Source organism: Pan troglodytes, chromosome 18 (assembly GCF_028858775.2).
Source record: "Pan troglodytes isolate AG18354 chromosome 18, NHGRI_mPanTro3-v2.0_pri, whole genome shotgun sequence".
NCBI classification, from domain to species: domain Eukaryota; kingdom Metazoa; phylum Chordata; class Mammalia; order Primates; family Hominidae; genus Pan; species Pan troglodytes.
Window position 1 is genome coordinate 87,096,570 of NC_072416.2, and position 23,357 is coordinate 87,119,926.

At 60.3% G+C, this 23,357-nt stretch overlaps 2 protein-coding genes across 5 annotated transcripts in view; one reads left to right on the forward strand and one right to left on the reverse strand.

Moving 5' to 3' along the window:
* The window catches only part of CBFA2T3 (CBFA2/RUNX1 partner transcriptional co-repressor 3), a 104,567-nt gene that overhangs the window by 38,071 nt on the left and 43,139 nt on the right, over positions 1 to 23,357 (reverse strand). The gene's annotated exons all lie outside the window — the stretch shown is intronic.
* Positions 20,125 to 20,778, forward strand: LOC107968710 (uncharacterized). Its single transcript, XM_054669606.1, has one exon. The coding sequence runs from the start codon at positions 20,125 to 20,127 to the stop codon at positions 20,710 to 20,712; it is 588 nt and encodes a 195-aa protein (XP_054525581.1). The 3' UTR covers positions 20,713 to 20,778.

Consider the following 23,357-nt stretch of genomic DNA (forward strand, 5'->3'; position numbering starts at 1 on the left):
CAGCCGGCCTGGGTGCAGAGGTCCCGTCTGTCACAGAAGTGCTGCTGAACCGTAGCAGACAAAAATCTCACAAACTCCCTCCGGGCCCCGGCCCAGGGCTTCCCGTTGGAAGGTGCACAGGCCGGCCTCTGCCTGCAGGCTGGGCCCACCCGCGCCTCCCCAACCCACTACGTGGCTCCAGGCGGACCTGGCCTTGCCTCTTCCTTTCCCAAGGAGAGAAGAAAGCCTCCCTCATGGGTTTTTGAGGACCAAGAAGGCTCTCTGGATAGCCGCACCCTGCAAGTGAACCCAGGGCTCGCCAAAGAAATGCGGAAGATGGGACAAAGTGTGCCGTGCGTCCTGGGACCAGATGGGGACAGATGGGCTGGGGGTCTCTCCGTCAGTCTTGGCCAGCCACGCCAGCTGTGCTTCTGTCCCTCCCGTTGGCCTCAGGGCCTTCGCTCTGGCTGGAATACTTTCCTCGATCTCTGCATAGCCTTCTCCTCATCATTCAGGTCTTGGCGCAAATGTCCCTCTTCAGAGAAGCCTTCCCTGACCACCCATGTCCCTGCCCCCATGCTCTCTGCCACATCACCCATTTTTCTTCTCCAGCCACTCGTCAATGTCTGAAGCCTCCGTCTGTGTTGGTCCTTGTGTTTACGCCCGTCTCCCCCAGGGCAGGGCCCTGAACAGCACCTGGCACACGGCAGGGCCCCGTAAAGGTTTGCTGACTGGCGCATAAGGACAAAGCCCCCTATCTGCCTCCCATGGCAGCCCTGTCCTCTGCAGGTTCAACGGGGCGGCTCGCTGCTGCAGGACAGAGCCTGGGCTGGGCTTGAGTCGAGGCCTGCCCCCTCTGCCGTGTGAGCCCAGCGGGCAGCTCCCCTCATCCATTAAGTGGGAGGAACACCCCTCCCGGGGGTGCGTCTGAGGAATAAGAGGCTAATTGAGTCTGCTCTGCAGCAGGAGGCCAGGGAATGCCGGTCATGGCTATTCAGGGCCCTCTCCCCCAAGGTGCGTTTCCTGCTAATGGCCTCGATTTCCCACCCTGCCAAAGCCCCTGCCCTTTGGACGGGATTGCAGCTCTTCCGGTGCAGAGGCGGGGTCCACTTCCCTGCCCCCTGGATCTGGGCTGGCCGGGGGACTTGCTTTGGCTGGGGGCAGGATGTGGCACAAGGGATGTCAGATGACCCTGAGCCTGGAGGTCAGCGGCGGGCAGCCCCACTAGCCCTCTGTGGAGCCCCCACGTGAACACGCCCAAGATGAGACACACGCAGGACAGGGTTGGCCCGGCCACTTGGTGGAGCTGGACTGACCGTGGCTGACCACGGACCAGCCAGCAAACCCAGCCACGCCCAGAAGAACCACCCCCCTGAGCTTGCCAAAACTGCCAACCTAAAGAACCGTGAGCCAAAGAAGGGTGGTTGCTTTGAGACACTGTTTGAGGGTAGCTTGTTACATGGCGATAGCTGACTGATACACTTTGGTACTTAGAATCTCAACATATCAGAGCTGCAAGGGACCTGAGAGACAATCAAATTTCACAGCTGGTGAGAGGGAGGCTGGGAAGCTGGAGAAGACAAGTGACCCATCTTGTCTCTAGCTGAACCAGGCCTCAGATGGCAATGCTGCACTTGCCCTCCGCTACTCCACACCTCATTCCTCTGTGGGGGGGGTCTCAGCCGGGACCAGCAATTCCACCTTCAGGAATGCATTCTCGGGACATGTGCACAAACAGTGATCTACAAGGATGTTCGTCACAGCATCGTTTATGAGAATGACAAACGGAATAAATACGATGACTCCTCAGAGAGGGCTGGGTAGATAAATTATCTACTCGACACAAAACTAAGGAACCTGAAAATCACACCATGGCCACCTTCATTTTGGAAAGCTGTTTGTTGGTATCTGCTGACTGGAACAGTCACAGCTGCTGGAATAGCCGGCTCACTCCTGGGCACAGAACCTGCAGAAGAGCCAACCCACAGACACAGGTGCCTCCAGAGCAACGAGCCACAGCTGCACCGGCCACTTCCTCAGCAAGCGTGCACCGAGGTAGAGGGACACGAGGCTGCAGTACGGCCACACAATGAAATACAATACAGCAAGGAAAAAGGACAGGCCCACCAAGTACAACACTGCACACGGTGTCACAAACGTACAGCACTGCACACAGTCTCTCACAAACACGGTGGCCAGGCCCCGCAGAGCATGGGATGCGAGAGTCCGTTTCTAGAAAAATCAGAATCAGGCAGCAACACTCTGTGATGCTAGAGATCAGGAATGGTGGCCACCCTGACAGCGCAGTGACCAGAGGGGGATCGGAGGCCTTGGGGGCAGGTCGGAAAACGTTTGTCAGGCCCGTAGCTGTGTGCACATGATGCTTTGTGGAGCACACTTCTGTGTGCAGTGCCACAAGCATACATTTAATTGCAAAAATGATGTCACGGGACGCTCTGTATTGACATCCCTTATGAGTGAACATCAACAAGGCGACAAAGCATGAGGTTCTATTTTGGAAATAAAAAGACGCACAGAAAGACGACTAGACCAAAAATGTGATCGTGGTCGCTGGGCAGGACGCTGTCACAGCCATCACACTCTTGCCATGTTTTTAAAGCGACCAGGGTGAGTCTGGGTCTGTCCTCTGGCTTAAGCCCAGAGCCCCAAGCCATCAAAGGTGCCATCAAAGGGGCCCTGACCCTCTGCCCTGCACCCTGCGGATGGTGCCCAGGGCCTGGTCTTGTATAGCACCCTGCTGGTAGAACAAAGCCTGGAAAGGCTGGGGGAGAGTGGTGAGCTCAGAGGCTGGAGTGAAAAATCTTCCCTGCTCCCCAAAGGGCCGCAAATGGGACCCAGATGTCCGGGGCCTGCTCGCCCCGCGGCCGCACACAAAGGAAGCACATTCCTCGCCCAGCTGCTAGAGCTGCCCTGCCAACAGCAACTCCCTGAGCGCCCTGGGGGAGGCGGCCCCGGCATCTGGGCCTCCCGCTGCCTGGGCGGGGTGGGGGTGGGGGTGTGGCTGCCAGCCGGGGGCAGGGGTGGAGGGAGGAAGGGGTGCTGTCCTTACCCAGCACTGGCCCTGGCACCCTGGGAGTCCTGGGGGTAGCGGGTCCCTTCTCTTGTCTCCATGCCCCCAAGCCACCAAGGGAGGCAGCCGAATTGCAGACAAGCAAGCTTCCGTTGAAGATCCGTGTGCTGGGGGTGCCACCAGGAGGAGGCGTGGGTGTGGGGTGGGGAGATGGGGCTGGGGGGCCTATGGGTGGGTCGGGGGGTGGGGAAACTGGTGGGTGGTGGCCTCCTGCTCTGGGTCTGCCTATCTGAGTGAATTCTCCAGTCTGATCTCAACTCAGAGGAGGGACAGCTCCTTCAGGAGCTCCACAAGCAGCATGGAGCGGGGAGTGTGGAGAGGAGAGTGTGGAGGGGGGAGTGTGGACGGGGGCAGCGTGGAGGAGTGGAGCGTGGAGGAGGGGAGCGTGGAGGGGGCAGCGTGGACGGGGGCAGCGTGGACGGGGGAGCGTGGAGGGGGGAGCGTGGACGGGGGAGCGTGGACGGGGGAACGTGGAGGGGGAGCGTGGAGGGGGGAGCGTGGACGGGGGAGCGTGGAGGGGGGCAGCGTGGACGGGGGCAGCGTGGACGGGGGCAGCGTGGAGGGGGGAGCGTGGAGGGGGGAGCGTGGAGGGGGAGCGTGGAGGGGGAGCGTGGAGGGGGGAGCGTGGACGGGGGGAGCGTGGACGGGGGGAGCGTGGAGGGGGGAGCGTGGAGGGGAGCGTGGAGGGGAGCGTGGAGGGGAGTGTGGAGGGGGGAGCGCTAAGGGGGAAGCGCAGAGAACAAGCAGACACGTGGGCTGGACACAGGGTGGGCGGGCGCCCTGGTGGGCTGTGTGGCTGGTCACCTCAGTCAGAATCTCGTCCTCTCTGGGCCACTCCCTGCCACCTTCCCCTCTCAGGAACGTCACGGTGCCCTCTATCCATTAGGCGTGTGTGCGTGTGAGTGTGCATGCGTGAGTGTACGTGGGTGCATGGGTCTGTATTCATGTGTGTCCATGGGTGCCTGTGTGCATGGGTGTGTATCCGTGTGTATATGTGTGCACTCGTGTACACATGGGTGTATGTGTGCATGTGTATTCATGCATGTGTGTATTCATGTGTGTGCATGGGTTTGTGTCCGTGTATGTGTGCACTCACGTGTACATGTGGGTGTATGTGTGCATGTGTATTCATGGGTGTATGTCTGCATGTGTATTCATGCATGTGTGTATTCATGTGTGTGCATGGGTGTGTGTCCGTGTATGTGTGCACTCACGTGTACATGTGGGTGTATGTGTGCATGTGTATTCATGTGTGTATTCATGTGTGTGCATGGGTGTGTGTCCGTGTACATGCACTTACATATACATGTGGGTGTATGCGTGTATTCATGTGTGTATTCATGCGTGTGCATGGCTGTGTGTCTGTGTATATGCACTTACATATACATGTGGGTGTATGTGTGCGTGTGTATTCATGCGTGTATTCATGTGTGTGCATGGGTGTGTCCGTGTATATGCACTTACATATACATGTGGGTGTATGTGTGCATGTGTATTCATGCATGTGTGTATTCGTGTGTGCATGGGTGTGTGTCCGTGTATGTGTGTGCACTCACGTGTACATGTGGGTTTATGTGTGCGTGTGTATTCATGCGTGTATTCATGTGTGTGCATGGGTGTCCGTGTATATACACTTACATATACATGTGGGTGTATGTGTGTATTCATATGTGTATTCATGCGTGTGCATGGGTGTGTGTCCGTGTGTGGGTGCACTCACGTGTACATGTGGGTGTATGTGTGCGTGTGTATTCCTGTGCGTATTCGTGGGGTGGGTGTTGCGTGTGCATGTTGTCTAGTAAGGGCTGTGTGACCTCAGGGATGGCTGCAGAACACTCCGGCCTGAGTGAGAGGTGGTCTGATCTGCAGACAGAGCTTCTCTGGAAGGAAGAAGGGCGGCCCCTGGGGAGAGGTGGGTGGGCTGGGTGGGGAAGGGGGATGGGGGGGCTCCTTTGCCTTCCCTCCTTGCCTCCCAGCCCTTTATTGCATGCCACATCATTGTTTTATTTTTAAAAATGCCTCTTGGCCACTGGCACAGGTCCCTCCTTGCTGCAGCCCCTGGGGGTGAAGGCGTGACTGCTAGGTGGAGTGGCCAACAGAGACGAGGTCAGGCTCGCTGTCATATTGGTTACTAGACAGGCGTGGAGGGGCCAACAGAGGGGAGGGCAGGGTCTCGAATGTTGTATCAGTTACTAGACAGGCGCAGAAGCATGGATTCTTTTAGAAAAAGAGGGCTGCTCAGGAGGCTGAGGCAGGAGATTCGCTTGAACCAGGGAGGTGGGGGTTGTAGTGGGCTGAGATCCCACCACTGCACTCCAGCCTAGGTGACACCGTGACTCTGCCTCAAAAAAAAAAAAAAAAAAGGAAAAAAAGAAAAAGGAAAAAGGAGGAGAACTGGTGGAATCTGAGATCATCGGCTGTCGGCTGACCCCAGCCCCGGGCTGCAGGAGTTAGCTGGCCCTGCCCTCTGCACAGCCACATGCCTGGACTTAGGTGTGGAGCAGAAAGTCCCACAGACAACCCCAGACACAAGCGGAGCAGAGAACCTTCCAGGAAGAGGCTGCACCTGGTTCTGAAGGCTGCGGAACTGGCACCATGGGAGAAAGGTGCCACCGTGGGAGGGGAGGGCCTGCCCCGGGGAGGGCACAGAGGCTGGGATGCTGGGGACAGGCAGGTCACACAGCCCTGGGAACAGGACCCTCCCACGTGCAGGGCCTGCGGGGAAGGCTCAGCTGTCTGCGGAGGGTCTGGAAACCCCTGGAAACCTGAGGCCTCTGTTAGGATTTTCCACCAATGAGGCGCCAGGGGAGGCTAAACCGGTTCCCAAAGTGTCGTCGCTGTTTAAAAAAATGTGCGAATTGGCTGCAAATCACCTTGAACTCTGCAGAGGGCGGCTGCCAAGTTTAAAGTCATGCCACTGCCGGTGTGGACGCTAAGGAATAATTAGGGTCTGGCGGCTCATGGTGCCCCTGCGTCAAGTCAAGAATGTTTTCCCTGAAGTGCCAGAATGTTCCCCCAGCAACCCCCAGCAGCGTCATAAGTGTGACATGTGATGTGCGCACGTATGACACACACATGCAGACGAGAGTGTGCGTGAAGACGAGAGTGTGGGTGTGGACGACAGAGTGGGTGCGGAGGAGAGCGCGGGTACAGAGGAGAGCCTGGGTGCGGACGACAGAGTGGGTGCGGAGGAGAGAGTGGGTGCAGACGAGAGTGCGAGTGCGGAGGAGACTGCGGGTGCGGAGGAGAGCTCGGGTGCGGAGGAGAGCGCAGGTGCGGAGAAGAGCGCGGGTGCGGAGGAGAGCGTGGGTGCAGAGGAGAGCGTGGGTGCGGACGACAGAGTGGGTGCGGAGGAGAGCGTGGGTGCGGATGACAGAGTGGGTGCGGAGGAGAGCGTGGGTGCGGAGGAGAGCATGGGTGCGGAGGAGAGCGCGGGTGCGGAGGAGACTGTGGGTGCGGAGGAGAGTGCGGGTGCGGAGGAGAGTGTGGGTGCGGAGGAGAGTGTGGGTGCAGACGAGAGGGTGGGTGTGGACGACAGGGTGGGTGCGGACCAGAGTGTGGGTGCGGATGAGAGTGTGGGTGTGGAGGAAAGAGTGGGTACAGAGGAGAGTGTGGGTGCGGAGGACAGGGTGGGTGTGGACGACAGGGTGGGTGCGGACCAGAGTGTGGGTGCGGAGGAGAGTGTGGGTGCGGAGGAGAGAGTGGGTGCGGAGGAGAGCGCGGGTGCGGAGGAGAGCGTGGGTGTGGAGGAGACTGCGGGTGCGGAGGAGAGTGCGGGTGTGGAGGAGACTGCGGGTGCGGAGGAGAGTGCGGGTGCGGAGGAGAGTGTGGGTGCGGAGGACAGGGTGGGTGTGGACGACACGGTGGGTGCGGACCAGAGTGTGGGTGCGGAGGAGAGTGTGGGTGCGGAGGAGAGAGTGGGTGCGGAGGAGAGCGCGGGTGCGGAGGAGAGCGCGGGTGCGGAGGAGACTGTGGGTGCGGAGGAGAGTGCGGGTGCGGAGGAGAGTGTGGGTGCGGAGGAGAGTGTGGGTGCAGACGAGAGGGTGGGTGTGGACGACAGGGTGGGTGCGGACCAGAGTGTGGGTGCGGATGAGAGTGTGGGTGTGGAGGAGAGAGTGGGTACAGAGGAGAGTGTGGGTGCGGAGGACAGGGTGGGTGTGGACGACAGGGTGGGTGCGGACCAGAGTGTGGGTGCGGAGGAGAGTGTGGGTGCGGAGGAGAGAGTGGGTGCGGAGGAGAGCGTGGGTGCGGAGGAGACTGCGGGTGCGGAGGAGAGTGCGGGTGTGGAGGAGACTGCGGGTGCGGAGGAGAGTGCGGGTGCGGAGGAGAGTGTGGGTGCGGAGGACAGGGTGGGTGTGGACGACACGGTGGGTGCGGACCAGAGTGTGGGTGCGGAGGAGAGTGTGGGTGCGGAGGAGAGAGTGGGTGCGGAGGAGAGCGCGGGTGCGGAGGAGAGCGCGGGTGCGGAGGAGAGTGTGGGTGCGGATGAGAGTGTGGGTGTGGAGGAGAGAGTGGGTACGGAGGAGAGTGTGGGTGCGGAGGACAGGGTGGGTGTGGACGACAGGGTGGGTGCGGACCAGAGTGTGGGTGCGGAGGAGAGTGTGGGTGCGGAGGAGAGAGCGGGTGCGGAGGAGAGCGCGGGTGCGGAGGAGAGCGCGGGTGCGGAGGAGACTGTGGGTGTGCAGGAGAGCGCGGGTGCGGAGGAGAGCGCGGGTGCGGAGGAGAGGGTGGGTGTGGACGACAGGGTGGGTGCGGACGACAGAGTGGGTGGGGATGAGAGAGTGGGTGTGGAGGAGAGAGTGGGTACGGAGGAGAGGGTGGGTGCGGAGGAGAGGGTGGGTGTGGACGACAGGGTGGGTGCGGACCAGAGTGTGGGTGCGGAGGAGAGCGCGGGTGCGGAGAAGAGCGCGGGTGCGGAGGAGACTGCGGGTGCGGAGGAGAGCGTGGGTGCGGAGGAGAGCACGGGTGCGGAGGAGAGCGTGGGTGCGGAGGAGAGGGTGGGTGTGGACGACAGGGTGGGTGCGGACGACAGAGTGGGTGCGGACGAGAGTGTGGGTGTGGAGGACAGAGTGGGTACGGAGGAGAGTGTGGGTGCGGAGGAGAGGGTGGGTGTGGACGACAGGGTGGGTGCGGACCAGAGTGTGGGTGCGGAGGAGAGTGTGGGTGCGAAGGAGAGAGTGGGTGTGGAGGAGAGCGCGGGTGCGGAGGAGAGAGTGGGTGCGGAGGAGAGACAGCGTGGCCTCCCTGGTGCTGACTGCAGGAAGCCCCTGGGACCCCAGGACCCTGGGCCGGGGATGCCTGTGGCTTTTCTCTCTCACCCCCACCCAAATGCAAACACGTGCACAAATGGCCTTTTGCTTCTCAGTTTTTTGACATTGAGGCACCAACCTGGGCCCTCCCTGATCCCTGCAGGCCGGGGGTGAAGGGAGGCCTGGGAGAAGACCCCACCATGGCCTGGGCCCTGTCCTCTTGCCCTGGCATCAGAAGGGGCCCTGATCCCCCTGCCTTCGCAGTGTGGGCTGTGGCTGCCCCTGGGACCAGCTGCATCACGACGAGGTCCCAGCCCACAGCCGTGGGGATGCCTTCGCCACTCTCACCTCCTGGACAGGGTGGGGCTCCCACCCCTCCAGAGCCCACACGGCTACTGGCACAGGCCTTGAGCTCCAAGCGTGCGGCCCACCAACCTCCTCAAAATTTGTGGCTGTTGCTGGTTTTATGTTGTGAGCCCCACACAGGAGGCTGGGTGGCCTCCAATGCCTCCAGGAGGCAGGGCTGAGCAGAGCTATGCCCAGGCCAGAGCCCCCAGCCCAGAACATTCTGTCTTCTTGCCCTAAGAACTTTTGAAATGTCCCAGAAGTTCCATGGCAGGTCACCCACATGGCCCAGCCCGGCCTCCCACAGCAGGGGGTGCCGAGAACCTTGCGGCCACACGGCCTCCAGGGTTGGTGCTGAGAGAGGTCGGAGCTGCAGGCTCGCCGGGTTATCAGTATAAAAAAGTAGAGGTTCCCCTTCAAAGACACTTTCCTCCCCGTCTAATTACGAATAAACAGTAACTTCTCTTAAAAGCAACATTTATTCAAAGACCTGTACTAACATTCTTCAATATCTGCTAGCCTTAATAAAGAAATCAATGTACTTTATGTTCTCAGCTCCCACAGTTTAGCCTAAATATCTGCCCTGGCTTATACTGGTCGAAGCAAGCATTAGGTCACGGCCTGCTCCTCTTCCTTATTTGAAGGTGTTTTGACCTTTCTCAGCACTCCACACATTTCTTCCTCCTTCCCTTGTTCTCCTCTGCCTTTGCCTCTTTTAAAAAGTTCTAAGTTGTCAGCCAGTTGGGACAAATACAGAATGTGAGGTCCCGTTCCAGCCAATGGAAACCGGACACAGCAGTAGGTATAAAAAAACCGGACACAGCGTCAGGTTATAAATGACCCTGGTCTCCTTCATTCGGTGTACTCTCGTGGCAAAACTGCTGGCGAGTGTACCCTTTCTGCAGAAAGTAAATATGGCCTTGCTGAGAGAATTAAATTTACATTCAAGTGCTATTTCTTTGCAGCACCAGGGAACAAGCATTCTATTTCTAAATAAACATTCCTAACATCAGCGTGGCCTCAGGCGCTGTCCCCACTGCGCGGTATTCACTCAGCCTTATGGGTAAGAAGCTCAGTGCCCATGGCCATGATCACAAGGGCAAAACCCACTCCTCGAATTCTCCAAACTACACGCATGGTGCAGGGCAAGCGCGGGTGTTCCCTCCCACCGAGAGCAGCCTCTCCGCGGAGTCCCCGGGCGGGACCCCAGTTACTTCTGAGCACGTGCAGTCTGGTGCATGTTTACTCTAAAAAGAAAGACAAGGATGGTGCCTATAAGAGGAACTGTTGGAAAGTCAGCGTTGCTCCACGTAATCCGTGGACACTGTTTCAATGCAGGTCTGGAGGCCACGTCAGACCCCGCCCCACACTGCAATTCCTGGGCCTCGGTTCCCTCATCTGCACAAAGGGGCCAATGATAATGTTTCCCTGGAGAGTTACCTTGGGAAGCAGCATGAGAATTGATGAGAAATAAAGCGATTTACAAGTGCAGGCATACAGCAAGTGCTCAATTAGTGCCAGTCTGTAAACCAGCAGCTTCCTGAGCACTCTGCTCAAGGATTCAACCCACTCCCTGGGGTGGGCGTTCCTGCCTCCCTCCTTCCCCAGATAGTGAAAGGGTCAGGCAGTGTGCGCCCCAGGCCTGCCGTCCTCCCACACCAGGGATACGCAAGTCAGCTGACCAGTGAAGCTTGTGCGACAGTGGAATGTTCTAGGCCCATGCACTGACAGTCGCCGGAGCCCCACCTGGCTGCCAAGTACTTGAAAGGAAGCCCTATGAGGGGAGAACTGAATTTTACATTTTATCTTCTTTTTTTGAGATGGAGTCTCGCTCCGTCACCCAGGCTGAAGTGCAGAGGCATGATCTCGCCTCACTGCAACCTCTGCCTCTCAGGTTCAAGTGATTCTTGTGCCTCAGCCTCCAGAGTAGCTGAGGTTACAGGTGCCCACCACCATACCCGGCCAATTTTTTTTTTTTTTTTTTTTTTTAAGTAGAGACTGGGTTTCACCATGTTGGCCAGGCTGGTCTCGAACTCCTGACCTCAAGTGATCCGCCCACCTCGGCTTCTCAAAGTGCTGGGATTACAGGCGGAAGCCACCACCCCTGGCCAGGAATATTTCATCTTAATTAATTTAAACTCCAACGGCCACAGGTGGTGCATGGTGACGGAGTGGCAGGAGGCCCCACCACGCAATGCCAAAGGCACCAAAAGTGCAGGTGGACAAGGGCGGCCTCTGCCTCCCCGTGGGGCAGCCACACCTGTGCCTGCTCCTGGATTCTGCCAGGAGGACTGGGTCCCCAGCCCCTCCCTGCCCTGCCTGCTTGCCAGCCCCAGCTGGGTGGTCTTCCTCCAGCCAGGCCCACCTGAGGCTGCCTCCCGCCCTCCTGGAGGCCAAGCCCCTCGCCAGGGGGCTACATTAAACAGCATGGCCAGACTCACTGGGGAGGCATCTTGGAGAGCAGCGGGACGGGTGTCTCCACAACCTGGAACAACACATCCTTTCTCTGAATTTAAAGAAAACAGGCTGCTCTGGAGGCAAACCTTTTAAACAGATGTTTCCTCTTGGCGGAATCTCCCTGCTCCGCCCCCACCCTGGGCCTTCCCCCAGGCAAGGCCTGCCCGGCTCTCACAGGGCGGAGGCCTGGGGCAAGGGAGACCAAGTGATTTCAATTCTTTCTAGGAAGGGGGAGGAAAATATTTTTAAAAATGTGTTTTACAAGCCTGCCTCTGCCATTGTTGATGTAAACAGGTAAATTGTTTCCTGCCTCAATTAAAAACATCTGCCACATAAATGAATACCAATTAACTCATCCTGTTTTTAATTACTCTGTTAATTACACGCAGGCAGCAGAAAGGATGGGCGGGGGGAGCAGGGAAGCCGAGCCGATCCTCCGTGCCACGCCGCCCCACCCCAGCTTGGCAGGATCGGAAATGTGTCTGGCTGGTGACGGATGGGGTGGCAGGGAGGTGGTGGCACGCGGCCAGCCGGGATTTCCCGATCCAGGGCGGCGAGTGGGCCCCTCTTCCCGGGATCTCCCTGGGTGGGGTCCAGCCCCTGCCCCTCTCCTGCCCTCCCTCTCTGTCTGCAGCCCCCTGCTCACTTCTTGGGACACATTTTGCTGGGGGAGGGAGGGAGGGAGGGGTGGTTGGGGGGAGGCCTGGATTTTGTCCAGGAAGCTCTGCCTTAAGGCTGGGGTGGTAGGAGGATAAGAGTCACCCTAAACAGGGCCCCTGGGAATTAGGATCCTGTCAGCTGCCATTTCCTGAGCCGTACATCCGCGGTGCCGGGGGACTTGTGGCTGCAGCTCCCTTATTTGAAGTTGCTTCCTCGGGGGCACCTGGGACGCCCCCCATATGCGCCATAGCCTTCGTGGTAATGACACAGTTTCTCGTTCGCTTGCTTCATTAAATGTCTACCTGGGGAATGGGGACGCCTCACCCCGTCTCACCCAGACCTCTCTGTGCGGCGCATTTTGACTCCCAGTTCACACATGTCAAAGCTGAGGCCCACACAAGCAACTGCCTGTCCAGGGTTAAATCACTGGGACAGGCCAGGGTGAGCCGTGAGCCCAGGACTCTGATTTCAGGGCTGGTGTCGATGCCACCAAACGTGTCGTGGCCAGGACATCCCGGGAGCTGGGTTCAACGGCTGAGGCTGGCCTGCGCCACACTTTGGGTGGGGGTGCTTCCGGTCTAAGGGCATCTGAGGGTCTTCACCCAAGAGGGTACCCCATGCCTCCCTGGAAAGCAGCCCCCACAGAAACTGACCCTGTTCTCACCCTAGGTTTCTGCAGTCTAAGGATGCGGAGTTGGCCAGACCTGGCTGGGCTCTCAGAGCCGGTCTAGCCAGAGTAAAAGTCCTGTCCAGCAGCAGGGCCTAGGGTCCTCCCCGGGAAGGCTGCTGCTGCCTTAGCAGGATTGAGGGGGCCAAGTGCTTCGGTGCACTCACCATGTCTGCCCCGGGCACCAGCGTGGGCGCAGTGGGAAGGGGCTGTATGGGCCTGGAGCATTAGATCCTGTCTGCCCTTTGCAGCACAGAGGAGGCAGGACCTGAGTCCCAGGGCCTGGCCATGCTGATGCCCAGGGCAGACATTCTGCAAGCAGTCTGCCTCTCCTACCCCACGCCAGGGCTATGCTTGAGGCCTTCCCGAGGGTGGGGTCAAGAATGCACCAATGCCCGGGACAGCGGCCAACCCACGCCTGTTCCTGGGCAAATCCCTCCTACAGGCCGGGTCCCAGCTTGCAGCCGTCGGAGGGTGGCGGACGGCCCCTTCCTGGAATCCCATCCCGACCTCGCAGACAGTGACACCACTGTTCCCGTGGCACAGGCTTTGCCCCTGCGTGGTTTCACATGGCCAACAAAATACTAACTCATTTAACCTTGGCAGCACCCCCACCCAGGAGGCTGTTCTGTTATATAATCACGATGAAAACATAAACCTCTCACTCTTCCCACCGTACAGATAGGGCAGCAAAGGCCCAGAGTGGAAGGAACTGCTCAAGGTGCACAGCGGACGGACAGAGCTGGAACCCGACCAGCTCTACACGGCTCTTTACAGGCCCCCAGCGCCCTCACCTAGCGCACCCCAGCTGCCTGCTCCCACCAGGTCCCTCCAAATACCCCACATCTCCCCAATTTGCCAAATGTGGAGGGAGAGACGCGGGGGAGTTTGTGATGTGCTGAGATGGCACAGCAGGTTGGCGAGCTGGGAGCACAGCTTTGGGGTTTGAAGTCAGCGTCCACTGGTGTGGGCGAGTCCCCTGGCCTTGCTGGGCTGCAGCGTTCTCCCTGTGAAACGGGGGGGACCTGCACCCCCTCCTCATCGCACAGAGGAGGTGAGGATTCGGCGCTTCCGCCCACTGCCCCCTGCCTGCCTCCTTTTCCAGGCAGGCCACCAGGCTGAGCTCCTGCTAGTTGCCTTGAGGTTTCCTGAGCTGCCAGGGACTTGCACAGAGACCTCAAGCTGAGTGGGGGCCTCTCAGACCTTTGGCCGCCCATGTTACCCGCCACATCCACTGCCACCAGAAGGGCTGTTTGTTTGGGGCCTTTGAGACAATTTCAGCAACAAATGCACTTCCTGCTGTGTGAGCTGGGGAGCAACTGAGCCGTGAGGGGGCAGCTGGGGAGCAGCTGCGTTGTGAAGGGGCTGCAGGCTCTGCACAGCCCAGTCCTGGCGCGCAGCACAGCTCGGGGAGGGAGGCCAAGCTGCGCATCCTCCGCAACCCGGCTCACACATGTCGCTCCTGCTGTCAGGGTGGGAAGGCTCCGACATGGAGGTCGGCTTTGGAACTCGGGCTCTGGGCTCCTGGGCTGGACGCCGGCACCGTCTAGGTTGGGGAGGCTCTGGGAAAGACCAGAATGCCGAACCCACCCCCAAGGACCGTCCTCTCTCAAAGGTGGGGCCGGGGGAGGAGCCCAGTCAAAGGTGAGAGGCCAGGCTCACTGGCCAAGACTTTGGAGCATAGATCACCACAGTGCAAGGACCACGAAGACCCTGGGATCTCATGCTGAGGGTGCACAGCCCGGCAAGGGTGCACAGCGACCCAGCCATGGTTACAGCAAAGACCCCGGGTGGAGGTGGGGGCATGGTCAGGCAAGGTCACAGCAACCCAGCCAGGGCTAAAGCAAGGAGCCAGGGTGGGAGGGCCGCGCCTGCTGGGCTAAAGCAAGGACCCCTGCGGTGGGGGCGGGGCAGGTGGTGGTCATGTCTACTCTGGAGGGGCTACACCTGCTGGGCTGAGTCCCAGTGAGCCTTAGTGAAGATCTGCCCTCTCTGGGCCCCGCCTTCCTTGCTATTCCCTGGGAGCTGCAATGGCTGTGCTGACGTGGGGCACACTGCGTGCCTTCAGGACCGCCCCAGTCGCCCTGCACAAGCTCTGCCCTGGCCCTGCCTCCCTGGGGCCGCCGACCACAGGGAGGCTAGACTCTCCTGAGACAAAAGGAGAGGGACCCGGGGTCCGGGAAGGTGGTGAACGAGGCTCTCGGGGGCGATGGCTGGGATGGCCTTGGAGACGGGTCCAGCAACGGGCAGACACAGGCCAGGGGGAGAAGAGCGGGCGGAGGGCCCAGTGGTGGCTGCGGGGGCCACCAGGGCAGCTCTCGGTGCTGTGTCGTGGGGCCTCGAAGCAGCTGGAAGCAGGGAGTGGCCCCTGCAAGGCAGCACAGGACAAGCCTTGTGGCTCCCAGAGGCAGAGCCCCATGGCCGGGAGCACGAGGTCACTCTCGTCAGACAGCCTCTGCTGCCCAGATGCGGATGGTCTCACCCATTGCCCCAGCTGGCCGGACGCGGCGGGGACAGCCAGGCACTGGGGGCCAAGCAGGTGCAGGAAACCACCTGTTGAATTTAGACCCAATCAGGGGCTGTGAAGGCGAGTCCTGCCCACAGCTTCGGGCTGATGGAGGCCGCTGCCACTGCCTCCCACCTCACTGAGTGCTCTCTCCACCAAGGCCACAGAGCCACACTCCCCGCCACCATGTGTGGGTGCAGACAGTGAAAACTGAGGGACGGCCCTGAAGAAATTACAAGCCACCGGTCACCGCGGCCAAGCCCAGGGCTTGCTGTGTCTGCGAGGGGTCTCAGCTCTGCACCAGCCCAAGGGGGAAGCAACGGAGAGACAGGGACCCGCCCGGAGTCACACAGCAACGGCCTCGTCCTGGACACCGAGCTCCCTGACCCTGGGGCAGCAGGCCATGTCCGCAGTGGGCAGAAGGCCGGGTTCCAGCCCTGCCCCGATTGGTCCTCTCCCAGCCCCCGGCCTTGGGAAGGTGCCAGGCAGGCAGATGGGCCGGGCTCGGGCACAGTGCAGCCGCAGCCGTGGTGGCAGCTGCTCGGGGGAGACCCACGAGGGGCCTGCTCTGCTGCTCCCTCCTGAGCGGTGCCTTCCGAGTACCCTGACTCATCCACCAGGCGCTCTCATGCAGCTTCCAGGAGATCTGCAGGGGGCCAGGGGGTGGTGCTGCTGAGTCAAAACAGCCCCCAGGGAATATTCTGCAGGGGAGGGAGGCCCTTCCTGTGCCAGGCAGCCAGGGACCTGCTCCGAGTGCCCCGCACTGCTCTCATCCCAGCAGGAGGATGACTCTGAGGGTGGCAGGCGGGACAAGCGGTCACTTTGCAGTGGCAGACACAGGCTCAGAGAGGCTCCAGGCCTGCCTGAGGCCACCTGGATGGCTCTGAATGCTGCTTCTCCCTCCAGGGCACCAGGGTAACCGGAGGCTTCTAGTTTCTTCAGGGGCCGTCCCTCAGCCTTCACTGTCTGCCCGACTGCCCGATGGGAGCCCCTGCGTGTGTGGAGATGGCAATGTGCTTTCCCAGGGGCTCAGAGCTGCCCCTGCTCCCTGGCGACGGGCTTTTCCAGGCTGCGGCATAGGGAGCCCCAGTCACCAAGGACATGGGTGGCACTGCGGAGTCGGTGCCATCCTCTCTACGCCAGACACCATGTGAACGTTTTTACGATGATTTTTAAAAGAGAGGCTGAGAAGGACCAGGACTAGAAAGACATGGCTGTCCTGTATCCCACAGGCCGCAGCCTCGAACTGGCACCATCTCTTCTGCCCCCTGGAAGGTCAGCTCCGTGAGACGGGGGAGGCCCCCGTGAATTGTGCAGGGAGCACTTGGTGGGCGCTGGGCGGTCTCACGTTCCCCACCTGTGAAAGGGGGTGAATCCCACTGTGACGGGGCCAGTGAGCGAATTCCCAGGAGGGCAGAGCAGAGCCGCAGCCGGGGGTACAACTGGCTTCTGGGGCCGGGCTGCCGTCTCCAAGAGCCTAACCTTGTTCCCAGAGGCGAGGAGTGAATCTGGGTTCCGTGCAGGGAGTTCCAGCACCTAAAAGGTGTGACAAATTCCTCCTCCAATGTCCAGCTGGACAAACCTCCTCAATCCACCACTGAAGGCCCCCCAAGCGCTCCGAGGGACCTGGCGTGCTATGGGCTGGGGGGCGTCTGTCCCAGCCTCGTCTCCGAAATGTCGGTGTCTGCTCAGCGCTGTGCTGTGGTTTTCAGGGGTCAAGGCTGAGTGATCTCTCTTTCTATCTCTCCTGCTCGGGGCCGGTCACCAGGCCGGAGTCTCAGGGCTGTGACACAGAGGTTTGTCGTGCGTCACACCAGGTGGCCCTGGGTCAGCCAACGAGCTTTGTGTCAGGACAGCGTGGGTGAGCGCTGCCCCCACTGCATGGCTGCAGGGAGGCCCGAGGGCAGGATCTTCCCAAGGGACAAGCTGGCCATGGTCCCGTGCATGCCAGGGTGGGGCCTGCTGAGCCTCAGTTTCCTCGGCTGTAAGACGGGACGGAGGTGTTCACAGTGGGGGTTGCTGAGAATTCCTCCTCTGGATTGGGCTGGGGCCTCGGTGCACCGTGGGCTCCCAGGAGCTCACAACGCCTTCCGTGCCTGTCCCTTGTGCCCCACCTCACAGCGAGGTCCTTGCAGCAGCAGGGCAGCCCCGTCCGGCCCCCGCTGCCTCCCTGCCCTGGTTTCCTTTCTCTGAGACAAGGCTCCTCACTGGTCCTGGAGGTGGCGGCACACTCCTGCCTCGGGCCTGGCACGCGTGGTCCTTCCCTCCTCCCGCAGCTAAGTTCCACGTCCCTTTACCAGAGAAGCCAGTGTCAACCCCCACGGCCCTTGGTGGGGCAACATCATCGCTGCTCCCTTCCTTCACTCTGTCTCTCCCAGACAGAGCAGCAGCCCCGGGCGTACAGCAGGCACCAAACACCATCGCTGCTCCCTTCCTTCACTCTGTCTCTCCCAGACGGAGCAGCAGCCCCGGGCATACAGCAGGCACCAATCACTATTTGTTGAGGGAATGAACAGGCACCGCCTAACGAGTTGGGTCAGATGGAGGCGTGGCTCAGAGATGTCAGCGTGAAGGCCAGGTCGACGTGACAAGCCGGGTCCCGCCCTGCCCTCGGGTGCATGGACTTCCCCAGGCAGCACTGATGCCCCCGCTGAGGTGAGGCCGCTGGGCCCCATCTGTGGGGAGAGGCAGCTGGAAACTGGGGGCACCAGATCCTCCTCGAGCCAGATCCTGACCCCACACCCAGCCTGTTTTCTGGGTGTCTGAATCCTGCCGGGGTGGAAGAGGGGCTGGGGAAGAGGTGGGTCCACCTGTTCTCCTCCAGGGACCTCCCTGCAACCCCTCATGAGGTCAGAGCTGGGCATCCAGGGAGACAGCGACCCTGGCCACGGGGGCCACACCAGCCAGGTACCAGCCTGGCATGCAGCCTGCAGGTGATAATCTCCGGGCTGCTCTGGGGCTAGGCGGCAGCTGTAGGGGGGTTCAGCTGTCACAGAGGGAGCCGGGGAAGCCAGCACTGCCTGGGATGATCCCCCTTCCGCCTCCTCCTCCCCAGGCCCCGGAGGCCCAGCTGGCCGTCCGCCCATGCGGACACCTGGGAGCCAACACTGACCCGAAGACAGGTCAGCCAGACTTCCCACCTGCTCCCTCAGGAGGTGGGATCCGGTCCCCTCCTGCTGGGCTGCACGGCCCACGATGGAAAGGCGCCTCGTGACACGCTGCGGTCAGCTCTGAAAAGCCGCAGATGCTGACACGGGCAACCCTGCCCAGTGTGGGGCGTCCTCTGAAGTGGGAGCCGCAGGGAGGGCCTCATGGAGGCCTCCGTCCACAGGCAGCGGCTCCCGGCACCCACCGCTGCTGACCGAGCCCCTGGCACCCCCAAGCCGAGCCTTTGAACCCCAGCAGGGAAGGCCACCTGGCCGACACCCTGGCCACCACGGGGCCATCACTGTCCCACGGGGCTCTGTTCCGACTCCTGGCCCGAGGGTCTCTGAGCACCGCCAGGGTTGCCTCACGCCTCTGAGTTTGGGGTGGTTTGTTCAGCAGCACTGGGGCCCGGGACAGCTTCTTGCCCGGCGTGTGGCACAGCTGTCCTTGTTGGGGGCGTTTCTGGGATCCTGTGGTTTAGAGGACGCTCCCCTACTACCTGGCCTTGGGGGCCGATGACCAGGTGGAGCGGGCCCGGTCTGTGAGGGAGTCACAACGCCAGGTCACTCCAAGCTGCCTCTGTGGCCACACGTCCAGCTGCCCCCACACAGGCGAGACTCATGATCAAGCCCCAGGGTTGGAAAGCAGACACAGGGGATGTATTTGTTTGTGGAATCAAATACGACGGCAGCTTGCAGGCAGCCCAGCCGCTGTGCAAACAACCCTCTTCCAGCACCCAGCGAGGGCGTCCCTGAAGTAGCTGGCGACCCCGGGCGCTGTCACCCGCCAGGTGGGGTATGGGGACCGTCCCTCAGGCAAGACAGGGTGCCTGTGTACTGAGTGCCTCGTGTGTCAGGTGCAGGTGCAGACAGGCAAAAGTCCTGCCCCACGGAGTTGACCTCGGACGGGAGCCCAGGAATACTGTGCAAACGTACGAGACCCACGGCCGAGGCCGGGGGTGGGGGGGCAAACGTACGAGACCCAGCAAACATACAAGACCCAGCAAACATACAAGACCCAGCAAACATACAAGACCCAGCAAACGTACAAGACCGAGGCTGGGAGGTGTGGTGGTTGGGAGAGGCACGGGTGGGTGACTGGACGGCCACTGAAAAGGTGCCATCTGAGCAAGGCCTGAAGGAGGGCAGCTGGGAGCCACGCAGGCGTCGGGGGGAGCATTCCAGGCACTGGGGCCAGCAGCGCAAAGGCCCTGAACTGCAGCCAGGCACGGTGGGCCAGCAGCAAGGTGGAGCAGAGTGGGTGGTGGAAGGGAGGGGAGTTTGTGTGGTCTTGGAGGCCCCACGAGGACCTCGGCTCCGTTCCTGGAGAGCTGTGACTGGCCTTTAATGGGTTCCATCTGGCTGCCAAGTGCAAAATAGACCTAGGATGGGGGGCAGGGGTAGAAGCAAAGAAACCAGGTACAGAATCTGGCACAAGTCACGAGGTCAGAGAGCAGGTGCTGGAGAGATCCCATAACTGTTTGTGGAATCAAACAGGACAGCAGCTTGCAGGCAGTCTGGCTGCCGCTGTGCAAACAACCCAGGGCGTCCCTGAACCAGCCTGTGACCTCAGGCAACGGCATCCATCACCGGGGCCAGCACACCATCGCCTGTGAGAGGCATGGCGAGGGCTGCTCCCACGGGCCTGCGGGAGGACCCGGTGACAGCAAGGCCAAGCCCCCTGCCCACCAGGACAGTGGCTTTTCTTGATAATTTATCCCTTGAAACCCCGTGGACAATTAAACCCAGAGTTACCAGGTGAGCCAGGGATTCTACTCCTAGGAATCCAACCAAGAGAAATGAAGACATTCGTCCACGCAAAAGCTACCAATACCCATAGCTGCATGGTCCACGCAAAAGCTACCAATACCCACATCTGCATCATCCAAGCAAAAGTCACCAATACCCACATCTGCATCATCCATGCAAAAACTACCAATACCCACAGCTGCGTGGTCCACGCAAAAACTACCAATACCCAGAGCTGCATGGTCCACGCAAAAGCTACCAATACCCAGAGCTGCATGGTCCACGCAAAAGCTACCAATACCCAGAGCTGCATGGTCCACGCAAAAGCTACCAATACCCACAGCTGCATGGTCCACGCAAAAGCTACCGGTACCCACATCTGCATGGTCCATGCAAAAACTACCAATACCCACATCTGCATCATCCATGCAAAAGTCACCAATACCCACATCTGCATCATCCACGCAAAAACTACCAATACCCACAGCTGCGTGGTCCACGCAAAAACTACCAATACCCACAGCTGCATGGTCCACGCAAAAGCTACCAATACCCAGAGCTGCATGGTCCACGCAAAAGCTACCAATACCCAGAGCTGCATGGTCCACGCAAAAGCTACCAATACCCAGAGCTGCATGGTCCACGCAAAAGCTACCAATACCCACAGCTGCATCATCCACGCAAAAGTCACCAGTACCCACAGCTGCATCGTCCACGCAAAAGCTACCCATGCCCACAGCTGCATGGTCCACCATAACAACAATGGGGGCAACAACCCACGCGTCCATCAACGGACACACAAAACGTGGTCTTTCTGCACGGTGCAGTGCAGCTCAGCCATGGGGAAGGAGGCTCCCCACTAGGCTCCAGTGCGGGGAGCCACGAAGGCCCCGAGCTGACAAAGCCAGACGCGAGGGCCACACGTGGCCCTGTCAACTTCATCCACGGTGTCCGGAACAGGCAAGTTCACAGAGATGCAGGAGGAGGGGCAGACTGGGGGCTGGGGGTGGAGGAGCGAGGAGATGGGGGAGGGGCAGACTGGGGGCTGGGGGTGGAGGAGTGAGGAGATGGGGGAGGGGCAGACTGGGGGCTGGGGGTGGAGGAGTGAGGAGATGGGGAGGGGCAGACTGGGGGCTGGGGGTGGAGGAGTGAGGAGATGGGGAGGGGCAGACTGGGGGCTGGGGGTGGAGGAGTGAGGAGATGGGGAAGGGCAGACTGGGGGCTGGGGGTGGAGGAGTGAAGAGATGGGGAGGGGGCAGACTGGGGGTTGGGGGTGGAGGAGTGAGGAGATGGGGAGGGGCAGACTGGGGGCTGGGGGTGGAGGAGTGAGTGGCAGTGGGAGTGGGGTTTCCTTTCGGGGTGATGAGCACGTGTGGGAGCGAGCTGGTGGGGGGCGGGGCGTTGCATTATGAGTGCACTAAGTGCTACTGAAGTGACACTATAACTCCACGATGCTTAAAATGATAAACGTTATGTGTATTTTCCCACAATTAAAAAAACAGCAGGGAGACTGAGACAGGCAGCTCATGACCTATTAACCTGCCCCTGCCAGGGACCCATCCACGTTGCTAACAGCCCAGGAGTGATGAGTGGAGCCAGGCCGCCTCTTCCCTGAGTTTGGGCACCTCAAATGTGAGAGGGGCTCAGCCTCCCTCCCAGGGGCCCTGCTCCTGTCAACTGGGGCCAACTTGCAGGCAGGTAGCGGGAGGCACTGCTGTGACCCCAGCCCTGGCTCTGTGAGCCTGGCTGTGCTGGAAACCAGGAGGGTGGAGGCCAGGCCCAGAAGGCTGCTGGCTGGAGTGAGTGGGAGCTGAGCGACCTTCTTGCTGCAAACAACCCCCTTCCAGAGACACAAGCACACCCTTAAGGGTGGGAAGCGCTCACAAGGACCGGTCTGTGGCAAGTGACAAGTGATCTTCAACCCGAAGGTCTCCTCGGCAGAAGCCCCTTCACGTGCCAAGGACGAGCCAGAGGTGGAGAAGGGCCGTGGGCCGGCCCCGTGGACGAGCCAGAGGTGGAGAAGGGCCGTGGGCTGGCCCCGTGGTGCAGAGTGACCAGGTGCTGGGGGCACTGGCCTGCAGCTCAGGCCTCTGCTTGTCCCTCTGGTCACCCCAGTCCTGGGGCAGCATGGTCCCTGGGTCTGGGCAGGTTTGGTTGGATGTAGGTGCTGTGGTCCCCGGTGAGCCCTGGTGTCACGGCTCACGCTTTATAAAAGCTCTCAAGGGGTCACAGTGCAGAGGGGATGGGGAGGAGGGTTTGGGGAGGGTAAGCACTTCCCCGAGGCACTTATCATTTGTGGAACATTCTCTGAGGCTGGCTGTGGGGATCCCCTGTGAGTCTGGACAGCCAGGTCATAGGTCATGCTTCCTCCTGGCCCGGTTTTCACACTGTGGTACCCCACACACATGCACACGTGTGCACACCATCACACACTCAGACTTTACACACATGCACCTGCACGTACGCCCCTGGCAACGGCACCCGACACAGTGACCTTGGGGCTGCTGTCGTCGCGGAGACAGCCTGCCAGGTGGCCCCTCACATGGCCCCCGCTTCCCCATTCCGGAAAACAGGCAGAGCACACACTTCCAGGAAAGAGGCCGCCCTGGCGCTGGACTCAATGACCATAAAACAGCCTCTTAAGCTGGGCGCAGCGGCTCACGCCTAAAATCCCAGCACTTTGGGAGGCTGAGGCGGGCGGATCGTTTGAGCCCAGGAGCTTGAGACAGCCTGGGCGATGTAGCAAGACCCCATCTCTACCAAAAAAATTAAAAATTAAAAAAACAATTAGCTGGGCATAGTGGTGAACCCCCATAGTCCCAGCTACTCTGTAGGCTGAAGGGGGAGGATCGCTTGAGCCTAGGAGGTTAAGGCAGCAGTGAGCCATGATCGCACCACTGCATTCCAGCCTGAGCGATAGAGGGAGACCCCGACTATAAGTAAAGGGAAAAAAGAGGCAGGGCGCGGTGGTTCACGCCTGTCATCCCAGCACTTTGGGAGGCTGAGGCAGGTGGATCACCTGAGGTCAGGAGTTCGAGACCAGCCTGGCCAACATGGCAAAACCCTGTCTCCACTAAAAAAAAAAAAAAAAAAAAGCCGGGTGCAGTGGTGTGTGGCTGTAATCCCAGCTACTCGGGAGGCTGACGCAGGAGAATCACTTGAACCCGGGAAGCAGAGGTTGCTGTGAGCTGAGATTGCGCCACTGCACTCCAGCCTGGGTGACAGAGTGAGATTGTGTCTGGGGGAGAAAAAGAAAGAAAGAAAAGAAAAATGGCCTCTTGGACCAGGTCCTGGGAGCTCGAGGGAGGTGATGGCATGGAGCCAGGACCCGGAGACCTCACTTCTGATGGAAGTCTGCACGCCCAGAGACAGGCCAGGCCCTCAGTGTGCAGGCCACCAGCCTTCTCTCCTTTCCAGACAGGCTTTGCCCTGTGGCCCCGGCCCTGCCTGGTGCACCTCCCGTTTGTCTCGCTGGTCAACTCCTGGGGGCTGCTTTGCGCTCCCCCAG

What these genes read in the sequence shown, in the direction of transcription:
- LOC107968710 (XM_054669606.1), top strand. Translation starts at nt 20,125, where the DNA reads ATGGTCCACGCAAAAGCTACCAATACCCAGAGCTGCATGGTCCACGCA.